The sequence below is a fragment of the Motacilla alba genome, chromosome 5, assembly GCF_015832195.1.
Source record: "Motacilla alba alba isolate MOTALB_02 chromosome 5, Motacilla_alba_V1.0_pri, whole genome shotgun sequence".
In the NCBI taxonomy this organism is placed as follows: domain Eukaryota; kingdom Metazoa; phylum Chordata; class Aves; order Passeriformes; family Motacillidae; genus Motacilla; species Motacilla alba.
Window position 1 is genome coordinate 53,610,856 of NC_052020.1, and position 11,551 is coordinate 53,622,406.

At 38.5% G+C, this 11,551-nt stretch overlaps 1 protein-coding gene across 1 annotated transcript in view; it reads left to right on the forward strand.

Annotated features, from left to right (window-relative positions):
• The window catches only part of ADSS1 (adenylosuccinate synthase 1), a 28,039-nt gene extending 16,694 nt beyond the window's left edge, over positions 1–11,345 (forward strand). The window contains exons 7-13 of the mRNA XM_038138465.1: positions 88–169; positions 1,067–1,193; positions 2,106–2,260; positions 3,381–3,505; positions 5,209–5,306; positions 6,459–6,608; positions 8,027–11,345. Coding sequence (XP_037994393.1) covers positions 88–169; positions 1,067–1,193; positions 2,106–2,260; positions 3,381–3,505; positions 5,209–5,306; positions 6,459–6,608; positions 8,027–8,079 — 790 coding nt within the window. The 3' untranslated portion in view covers positions 8,080–11,345. The remainder of the gene's footprint in view (positions 1–87; positions 170–1,066; positions 1,194–2,105; positions 2,261–3,380; positions 3,506–5,208; positions 5,307–6,458; positions 6,609–8,026) is intronic.
• The last annotated feature ends 206 nt before the right edge of the window (positions 11,346–11,551 follow it).

Sequence of the window (11,551 nt, forward strand, 5' to 3'; positions counted from 1 at the left end):
CTGTGCATAATATAAACTGAGTTCTTGCCAAAGGTTCTGTGATTCTGTGACTATGTTCCTCACAGATAGCATTTCAATATTTTACAGATTTAAAAACCTGGCACAGCAGTACAAGTCAATGTTTCCCACATTGGAAATTGATACAGAAGGACAATTGAAAAAGCTAAAGGTAAGGATTTATTACTTGAAATATTTATTTTTATTTTAAAAGGTTAAAATGAAGTGTACCAGACATACCACTTACTGAGCTAATTTAGATGAAAAATGCGTATGTTCATTATTATGGAAGTTTTAATAAACAGTAGCTATGCTTTGTAGTAGAATGTTCTCTCTTACTGTAGGCATTAAATCTGCTGTGGAGGATTTAATTCTCCTATAATATTTTACTTTTTTGAATGTTGTTTAAAATGACTGTTGTGTCAAAGAAGTCAAAAGAATGCAGGGTGATGACTTCAATTAGTGTCCTGTGTGTCAGTGGGACTTCCTTGCTTACTGAAGAATTGTTTGTGAAAGCATGTTTCTAGATTTCTAGATCCTGGTATTACAAGAAATTTGTCTTTTTACAAATTAATTCAGAAGAGCAACTGGTAAAACAGCTTTCATGAATATGTAAGAAAAGAGGATGTTAAAAATATCTCTTACTTTTCCCATGTTTTTTCTCATGAGTTTTTGGAGCTGACACCCTGAGGATATTTTTTAATGTTCAAAAGGACTGATATGTTTTTCTTTTGGTGCTTGGACTAGTTCTAAGTCCTCAGTGTGGCAAGACTATAGCACACTATCTAAAGATTGCAGCAACAAAATTCAGTAGGTATACCACATCTCTGTGAACAGAAATGATACAGAAATTATGGCATTCTAATGCCATAATAAGTCATGTTTTCTTATATGTGTGGTTCAATAGATAGAAAGGAGTATAAACTAATGGTTGTATTTTTCAGGAAAGCACAGTTATTGAGGCTGGAAGCTTAGACTTATCTGTATGTTTTGTCTTTCAAAAGTGAACACAGTGTTCCCTGCTTCCAGCTGTTGTCGGGGGAAGCTGACGTTTGTACTCATTTCGCAGGGGTATGCTGAAAAAATAAGACCCATGGTTCGAGATGGTGTGTATTTTATGTATGAAGCTCTTCATGGCTCCCCAAAGAAGATCCTTGTTGAAGGAGCCAATGCAGCATTACTTGATATTGACTTTGGTAAGTTATATTCTAAACTCAGCTTAACTCCTAAGAGAACGGTTTTATTTTGATTTGTGTTTATACTGACTTTGCAAACAGCAGGAAAAGAGAGAAAATAGTCTTTCCTTAATAGGAACAGATCTCCCAGAAGTAAAGCTCATTAAAACAGAGATTGTATCATTAACAGGATTAGTGTTTAGGGTTTAAATATTGATTTTTACTGAAGTTTATTCCAGTGCAGCTGAAATTTCATTGCAGATATTCTTGTCTTGATTGCTTTTAAATGTGTGTGCACATTGTCAAACAATCTAGGTACTCATTGCAGTGCAGTTTAGGTAATTCCTCTGCCATGGCAGGAGGATTAAACTGGTGCAGCAACCTCTAAGTCTTGCCACTACAGTTGGTCTCTGCTCTGCTTTCTTACCAAAAGTCTAATTAAATCAATGAAGAAAAAAATTAAGGACTGAAGAGATTCTCCAGTCCAGAGTCACTGTGTAGAGATCATAAGTAACCTCTTAAGACTTAGGCAATTTGTGGCAAATACTCAGAGCCAGTTGTGCAGAGCATTGGGAATGCCAGTCTGTGACCTTTACACCAGGCTCTCCATGAACGTAATGGAAATAATTTCTGTGATACACAGAATGTTGAAAAAAGAGCTTTACACAGCAGAAGCATCATATAATAGATCCCGTGCCTAATGGAGGTAGTATTGAGATGCTTTTGAATTTCTCCCTTGGGTGCAATCCTCGGTGAAAGTTGTAAAGGATGAATGACACATAATAAAAAGAATTTGCCTCCCTCTTTGGCTGCTGTTCCAGTTTAGCTTTAAAGCCAAACATAGAAGCGAAAACCTTCTTTGAACTGATAAAAAACAGTCTTTGTTTCTTACCGTGGCTGACAGAGGGCTGTGCTGCTGTGTTTTCCTGGCAGGCACGTATCCCTTCGTGACCTCCTCGAACTGCACCGTGGGCGGTGTGTGCACCGGGCTGGGCGTTCCTCCGCAGCACGTGGGGGATGTGTACGGCGTGGTGAAGGCTTACACCACCCGCGTGGGCATCGGCGCCTTCCCCACCGAGCAGATCAATGTAGGTTTAGTGTTACAAAATGGGCTGTACCCAGCTGGCAACAAGTACCAGTGCAATGGGGTAAGGGTTGTTCCACTCGTAAATAAGCACGGTGATAATGATGCTGAGCAATCGCACCCATGAAGAGAAGAGAATTGCGTTATGGTGTTCGTCATGAGAGGAGAGAAACACGCCTGTGATGATGTTTACATTGCAGTGACCGCGCTTCTGTTGTAATGATCAATGTCATCATCTTATGTAACAGCATTAGGTGTATTTCAGTGGAGAGAGTTTGTTGTGGACTGGAACTGTCAGTGCATCCCAGAAGAGCTTAAATTACAAGAGCAACTTCTGTGCTTAACAGCCTGTGTTCTGTGTGATTTATAAAATAAAGGTGGTGTGTGTGTCAGCCAGTCAGGCACAAATGGGTCGATAAAAAGAAGGGGAGAGATTTTGGTTATTTTAAACTGTCTGCTGTATTTTCATTATTAAGACACTAGAAAGCTCAGGTTATTGATTATGAGCTATGTATGCAGCAATCTCTAGGGCAGTGTTCTGAATCTAATTTAAGGATTTAGTCACTGAAGTCTTTAATGGCTCAGATGAGTTGATGGTATCCTTTGGGTTTATGAATCATGACCATAAAGTTTCTTCCTTCTTTATTTTTACCACAATATAGCCACTGCCAGTGTGAATGGAACAGCTGGCAGTCTCACACTGCAGTAGAAGCAAGGAGCCCTCGGTGGTTTGACCTAGACCTTGTACAAGCATTAGTCTTGTCCCCAAAACCAAAAGATGTCAAAAGACCAGATGAAGAAACTAAATGCAAACAAAATTTTATAAAGGACTGAATTGTCAAAAAAATCTTCCAGTTGGATGAAGGGAGAAAAGTCTCTCCTTGGAGCACAAAAGTTATATTAAATACGTGATTTGAAATTCTAGTGATTGCAATACAAAAACCCTGTGCACGAGAGGATTTGCTATCTGCTTAGTCCTCTCCTAGCAATTTTTTTTTCCTGAAAAATAGCTTTCAAATTGGAACGACTGTATTTTTCTTGCTATTCCTCTATATTGGTTTCTCTTTGTTTTCCAGACATGTTTTCAGTGAAGCACCATCAGCATTCTCTCTTTCTTCTTCTAGGAAATTGGAGATCTTTTACAGTCCCGTGGCCATGAATGGGGGGTAACTACGGGCAGAAAGAGACGCTGTGGCTGGTTAGATCTGGTCATTTTGAAATATGCTCATATGATCAACGGATTCACTGCGTAAGCATCACAGATTTTGCGCTACATTTGGAAGTGATAATTTTGTGCTTCGCAGAATAAATATGTAGGTAACATTATTATAAGTCCAGTAAAGTGTCACATTTTAAGCAATACAATAATGCACAGTGGGCAACTGAGAATTGTCTTAATGCTAATAATAATCTAATTCCTTTGACTTTTTTGTTTTTCAAATTAAGTGATTTTGCCACATGATAGCTGTGATTTTTTTGTCACATTTTCACTTTGCTTTCATCAGACGGCCAGTGCAGAATGGATCAATATATTGGTCTTCTAACAGTTAACTCCAGTGGTTTTGATCCAGTGCTTTCATACTGACTTCTGCCATGGTCTAAAACCTGTTGGGTTTGAGGTTTGGTTGACAAATGGATCCTACTTGTAGGACCAATTCTGCATCATTTGGACCCACTTGATAAGTGAAATTAATGGAGTGATACAAGGGTACAGCAGCTGGCACAGCTTTCATTCCAGTTCCAACAGGTTCATTTATTTACAAAGGTGTAGTGAAATAGTGTGTTATAAATTCTGCTTTTAAAGGGCTAAGTTTTGTTTTCTTTGAGACCAAGGGGCTTCCTTGGTTAATGCATTCAGGCAGACTTGTCCATATATGCGAATACATGACTCTGAGCATTTTAATATATTACAGACTGAAACATAATTTAATATAATTTATGCTGCTAATGTTACAAAGGAACAATGTTCATTAATTTATCAAATGAGGTTTTTAGCTTTGGTGGTTTTTTTAATTGTATTTATATTTTGCTTTAACTTATGCAGCTCTAGTTTATGTGGAAAATTTTAAGAAGGCATTAGGTTTCCTTCCATTTCAGCTCTGTACAATTACTGCACTCCTGTCAACAAAACTATATCCTCTCTGATAACTGCGATAGCTAAAAAACATGGGGAGATTAAAAAAAGTTGAAGAACTGTCTCTACGGTGCTTCTTTCTCAAAAAGTCTCTTCACTTAATCCTTTCATTCATCATGAACTTACTGAGCACATACAGCCTGAACTAATATGCACATACCTGTCTAAATCCTTAGCTGCTCAGATTTTTGCCAGGCAACATCTAGAATACTGTTTTGGAGAATTTGACTAGTTTTAAAATGCAGTTCTATTCAGATCAGTGAATAATTCAGTGTCTTCTTGAGGTTCCATTTTTGTCTCCTGATGAGTTCATTCACAAAATTAATAAGGTTCATTAAACAGACATCACTGCCCAGGCACTGAAAGTCAGGGTGGGATCCTTCCAAATGAACTGCACATGTGGTTTTAGTAACCAGACTATGCTTGTTCTGTTATAAAAGTGTAATCAGTCACTAGGTCTGTCAGACAGTTGTTGTGAATCAGTAGGAATAACAGAAATAGTCCCTGTCAGCGATGTCATGTGTCGTACCCATCCAAAGCAGGCCCAGCAGGTGCCCCTTTCCACAGACAGAGTGCATTTCCATGCACTGAACTGAACACTGTGCACCTGTGTGAGCAGCCAAGCATTTGGAAATGTCTTGTGGTATCTCAGTCAAGTGTTCATCCCAGAGGTGTGAATTCAGTTAACAGCAATACATTTGTGTATTTCTGCTGGCTGGGCTGCTTGAGCTGGATTTGTGAAAGGGGAAAGAAATAAGAAGGAAAGTATTAAAAAGGTGATTCATCATGTGTGTAACTAACTGATGTTTTTTGTGCAGTTTGGCATTAACAAAACTGGATATTCTTGATGTCCTTGATGAAATTAAAATTGGTGTTGCCTACAAATTGGGTGGAAAAAGAATTCCATATTTTCCAGGTAAGTTGTTAAACCTCTATGTTCATTTTTATCTTTCCTGACCGTTAAGCCAATTTTGCATTTTAAAATCAGACTTGATTTCTTTTTCACTAGACATTCTGTGGCAATTTATGGAGCTGCAGTATCTGTGTAAAGGTTGCTGTACCATTACGTTGGCATTTTCTATTTACCTTGCATCTCTGTACAATGGCAAGAACTTCAGAACAAATAAAATTTTGTGTTAGGGCTTCTATGTGTTGTGCCATTAGATTTTTTTTATAGGCAAAATTGAGGATCTGAAAGTCAGCAAGACTCGAGTCAGTGACTGTGTATCATTGGCAGTAGCAGTTAATGAGCAAAATTAGCAAAATTGAAATAAAAGCTGTACAAAAATGAGATGGAAACAAGCAGAATAAACCTGCTTCTGGATAGCTTTATTAAGCTTTATTAACAGCAACAACACTGTGGTTAATAAAAATATATATTGCCCCCTCAATAATGATTCACTTTTTAGACGCAATGATACATGATTTTTTTTTTACATGAATGATGTTTTCAAGATATGTGTAACAGTCTCTGCCAGGAAAAGGGGTTTGTTCTGTGGAGCTATGGGGTATTCCAGAGCCACAGCATGGACTGGCAGCAGCCAGCTTTCCCACCACTCTTGGTGGTTCCTGGCTGTGCACATAATGAGAATTCCAGTGGGAATAAGCTTGTAGACATCAGAGTTTTTCACAAGACTGATTTAACCTTGTTCTGTAAAGATGAAACTCTCTGAGCCAGTAATGCCTTGTCTACTGTTTTATTCTATGCAAATCTGAACCAAAAAGTGGAAGTATCGTAAACCTCAAAAAATCTTATTTCCTCAAAAATAAAACTGTAGTGTTGTTGTTGACTCCATGTTGACAACATATAGTACTTTCTACAGTTTTTGAAAGAGGAAACTGTATTCCTGAATCCTCTTGGATCAGATTTATCTTCATCTGCCCAAGTATCAGAATTTAACCTCAATTAAGAATAAAGGAGTGAACGATTGAATAAACCAGTAAAAATACTATTTCCAAATCTACCAGATTTTTGCTGTAAAAGGACTTTATTGGTCAAGAGCCATAGGTCTGTTCTCTTAAGGCAGAGCAGCTAAAATCAACTGTGACAAAAATTGTTCTTCCACAGCTAACCAGGAGATACTACAGAAGGTAGAAGTAGAGTATGAAACAATGCCTGGGTGGAAAACTGACACAACTGGAGCACGAAAATGGGAGGACCTCCCACCCAAGGCCCAGAATTACATCCGCTGTGTGGAAAACCATGTTGGCGTGCCAGGTACATTTCTTTGTAGATGTCCATGTGAGGATGCCACAGCAGACAGGCACATCTCTGTGAAAGTGCTCGGTTTGGCAGTTGGAAGTCACTTCACTTGGGCAGGAGGGAATGAAAGTACCAGTGTTTGGGCTGATGGGGGTAAATGGCAGCTTGCCAAGAGGGCAGCAAAGGGTGGTGTTCAGCAGGCAGGTCTGCAGTGCTGCAGAGAGCTCCAAGCTGCTGCTAGCAAGGATTAACCAGAGCAAAGATAAACATGTGTTGTTCTTGGCAAATGGCCACCTTCTGTCAGTGAAAACTTAGGGGTCTGTGCACCGTGCTTCAGTGTGTAGCTAGGCTGATGTCCTCATCTCCCCTTTTCTCTACATCCTGCACTGCATCCCTGTTTGAACTTAGAGGTCTTTGTTTTGGTTTTCTTTCCCATTCTTACTCATACCAGGAATTGTGTTGCATAACAGGTTTTGGGATTGCTTAGCCCAGTTCTTCCACTTTGAAAAAATGAGAATCTTAACATCGATCTGCAGATGTCAAGCCACCCAATTTTCTTGAAATCTAACTGCTAGAGCTCTAGATGTGCCAAGAGCTAGGTGTGGCATGAGTGGTGGTGTTTGCAAGAGAATTTCCACAGTAACAAGCTTAGACAGCTGGCATGTGTGCTTTTGTTTTCCATAAAGCACCTCAAAGGTCACATCAGTGGAGTACAGGCTGGTTACAGCCATGGCAATTCCTGTATCAGTCACGGATCAGGAAACATCTGATAGCAGAGACTGAAACTCAGAGAATGGCCTGTGTGTGGTCAAGGACACACAAGAGATGTGTAAATACAGCTCCACTTACCTTTATTCCTCTGGTTTGCTGTGCAAAGCCAGGATGCCTTGCTATGATTGGTGGCTAAAGGAGACCTACCCACAGTCAATTCTATAGCATAGGAAATACAACTGCAGTGGAACAGCTACAGTGTGGAATTTGGGGGGGCTGCTCGCACTGGCTAATGTTTATAGTTAGAGCCTTACATTTAAAAATATTACAGTATGTAGGCATCACTATCTCCTGTTCCACATCATGCAGACTTCAGAGTCTGGCACAGCTCTGGCTTCCTCTCTGCAGGGATGTAGCTAAACATCCTGTCACTCAAAACAATTGCACTTAAACCTGCCACAAACATTCCTGACCTTCTATTAGGCCTTCTATCTGCAATGCTTTGTGTTTATGGTATCATTATTTCATGCTTTCAAACTTCAGTATGCTGCACTTTTAGTCCAGTAGTGCAGCTGGAGTAGAGGGATTTTTGACAATGAAACTTCCTCCCTAAAATTGGTCAGTCTGTAGTGAAGCATGATGAAAGGTGAAAATTATTCCAGTTCATTGATTATAGTGCTTACTCTCAGTAATTGTTCTAACAGATGTGTTTTCCTCCCTAGTTAAATGGGTTGGAGTTGGAAAATCAAGAGAGTCGATGATCCAGCTGTTCTAAACAAATGAAGAACTTCAGTGATGAGAAGCACAACTTGGCGTTCATCGGTTCCTTACTGCTTCCTCTTGAAATGGAAATGCTATTTAAAACAAACAAATTCTTCTAGGAATTAAATAGAAAAAAAAAACATATTCTGTATTGTAACATTTTATTTAAGTTCTCAGTAAATTCAGTGTAAAATCTCCTTGGTGTCCATCATCAAAAAATTCAAAAAAAGTACTCCTAACAAAATAGAGAAATAATTTTGTTTCAATTGATCTATGTCACTATTTGAAAGTACTTTACACCTATATAGTCTTTCTCCTTGATGAAACCAGTACCAAGCCTCTTGCAGTAATTATTGGGTAACTTTAGAATTGTGAAGCTTGGATTTTTTCTTCATATGTTAAAATATCTGTGTGTCTGGGTTGGCAGTACTACAACAGATAACATGCACTGAAATTGGTTGAATTATAAAGATTTTCATTTTATAAAATACAGCAAAGTTAGGAGGGTATTTTTGATTGCACAAAGCAAGGCGAACACAATTACATATAATTTTTATATAATGTTTTTTGATAGCCTACTAAAATGAATGGAGAGCAGCTAAAACGTAAAATGTATTTATCACAAAGCCTATCCTAGTAACTGAGATAACATCTGAAAAGGGGCCAAACTGGAGCAAGCTGACCTGTTTAATAATTCTTTGAACTGTTCTATGTACTAACAGAAGAGAGTTAACTAACACCTGGAGACTGTCAGGTGTGTGGCCTTCCTTTTATGCAGTAGGAAAGGGATGAGTGAAGGTGGAAGGAGGAGAGTCCTCAGGGTACAAAACACATGAGGAGAGTGGAGCTGAGACAGCATGCTGCATTTTCTCCATGAACCTGGGACATTTCTTCCTGCTAGTCCTGTGATTGAATATTCCCAAGTTCTCCTGTGGTACTCTGTTGAGGAACTTGGGACTTGTGGCTCTGTAAGGCACTCGCTTCCACAGCTCATAGGTTTCCAAGAATAAATCAATGCATGACTCAACGATGACTGCTGCAGTATTTACACCCCTCACACATTTTGACCTTCCTCAGCAAAATGTAATGCCTGTTTATAGAAGGGGATGACACGTGGCAGCCAGGGTTGGGACATGTACAAGCTGTGGAGAGGTCCCAGAATCTTCAAGAATGTACTTGGACTTCTTTGTGGATCTTCTAATTTGTAATGGTTACGCATCAAGAGCTCCAAAAAAGGCCTACCTCTTGTAGAGGAAAAAGATGATTGTAGAGACAACTAACTGCAAAATTCTCCAAGTAGATGTTCCTTTTTTATATATGTCTCAGAGAGCTATAACAATATTTTGTATCATTCCCATGGGCTGTGGAAATGGCATCACATCCTCAGTGGTGTCCTTATGCAGTGTGTAAAAACAGCCCTTTTCTGACATGGTAACTCCAAGGGTACAAAACGATGACACTTGGCATTAGAAATGTGGAAAAAAGGAGAACCTGTCAGGAGGATGTTATGCCATACTCATCCCCTTTGTCTCATCTCACTCAATATCAAATGGCAGATAATGTTCAAAGCTATTTGTGTCAAGAAACACTTTTAACAGTACCAGTGCAAAGCACTAAATGTAACCGTTTGCAGATGTTTTGCTGCTTGCAATGCAGAATTCTTACACCATCCAGCTCTGGTGCAGTCTCTCATGCCCCAGTTCATTAAAGAGTCTGCCTTAATGCACAAGCAAATACCTTTCTCTTAAAAAACCCAACAAAATAGATTCCAAAGCTGTGAATCCTTACTTTGGTTTTAACTCCTTTGTCCATCTTTGACAAATTGTTTGATCTCGCTGCTGCTGGTTTTGCAATCTGTAAAATTGCAATCAGTAATACACCCTCACATCTTCAACACTGCCTTTTGGAGTTCCCTGGGTCAAGCCCTGCAGTCCATGATCTGAATTGAGGAGGAAGCTCTCCCCATCATAGTTATGGCTGTTCTGATGAAAGACCAATGAGATTTCTGACCTTATTTAATGTTTGCAAAGCACTTCTGAAAGATGCTTGGTAAGTGCTAATTATCACAAGCACTGTGAAGTGTGCCTCATTCATATGAGGTACTTTAAGCATAAAGATGCTTGGAGATACAGTAATTAAGTTTTGTTTTCACATGGCTTAACCCGGTGACATTTGCCTTCTGCATGACCTAGAGCTGTTCCTTTTCTTGGCCCCATCTTCCTCCGTGCATTTGTGCTGGGAGGTGGCCACTATATTTAAACTTTGGTTGATTTATAGGCAAAGTCCACAGTGACTAAAGAGCCACTTGGTGTGCTGAATAACTGGATTAAATGATCAACTCTAAACTGAGTATTTGGCATATTGGAGACAGCAGCTTTTGTAGCGTAATTTTCACAGGATTACTTTCCACCTAATCTTTTTATTTTCCATTTTTCCATTAAGTATACATTAGATCCACATGGCTTGCCCTTGCTTTCAAGGATTCATCAAAAAACCCAGTAATGTTGTCAGTGAGCATGATGTAACAGGCAATTATCCCATGACTTACTCTGTTACCATAAAAATAATATCATGCATTTCATTTCAGAGCATGGATATTTTAAATAAGAGTTCTACTCCTATTAAATTTTACATGTGCTGCCATTGAGTTAAATGTAAGTTCAGGCTTTTATGAAAAAGCTCTTTAATCTACTGAGAGACACAGTCCTTAATAGGAACATTTTAATGTAAATTTCCTTTAATTTTGGCTGTTTTCCATGTATGTTATTTTGTATAGTTTGGAATTTCATTTAATAACAATCACTGTGATGAATTTAACTACTTCTTTCTCCCCAGCCAAATTCAATAAAAATGGCTAAAACTGGCTGATGCATCATCCTATTTGATATCTGGATGGAAGAATAAGGGGAAACATTTACTGAAAAGTCGTAATTTGTGGTAAAGATTATAGTTTTTTTAAAGTAGCAGTTACAGATTCACTCATGCACAGTAATGTTTTTGAGCTATTTTCTGACACTTACCCTTACAATATGGCCTTCCTAGTGAGATTTACACTTCCTAACACGTTTAGGATAGGATTTTGAAGCTTTTGTATTTGGCTATATATGGTCTTACGGTTCTGGCATAATGCACTTTATAACAGGAAAGAAAATGAAGCATTTCCATAGTAATGTGCAATCTATACTTACACCTTATGCAGATTTTTTCCAAATTATTTTTGATCCACACCTGTTTATTTTGTCCTTGAAGATGTATTAAAACAGATTTGAAGTAACAGTTCTTGGTCTCTATTTCTCTTATTTTTTAACAAAATAGACTTCATACAAAACCTGGTTTAAAATTTAATGAATTTTAAAAAATAAGTAGCAGCATTAGTGAATGAAGGTATGTTTTCTCTCAGTCTACAATTTTTCAGTGTTTGGCCTTTTTACACAAATTCCACAAACTTTGCCTCCCTTTCCCATTTGCAGACTGAGCAGGGATCT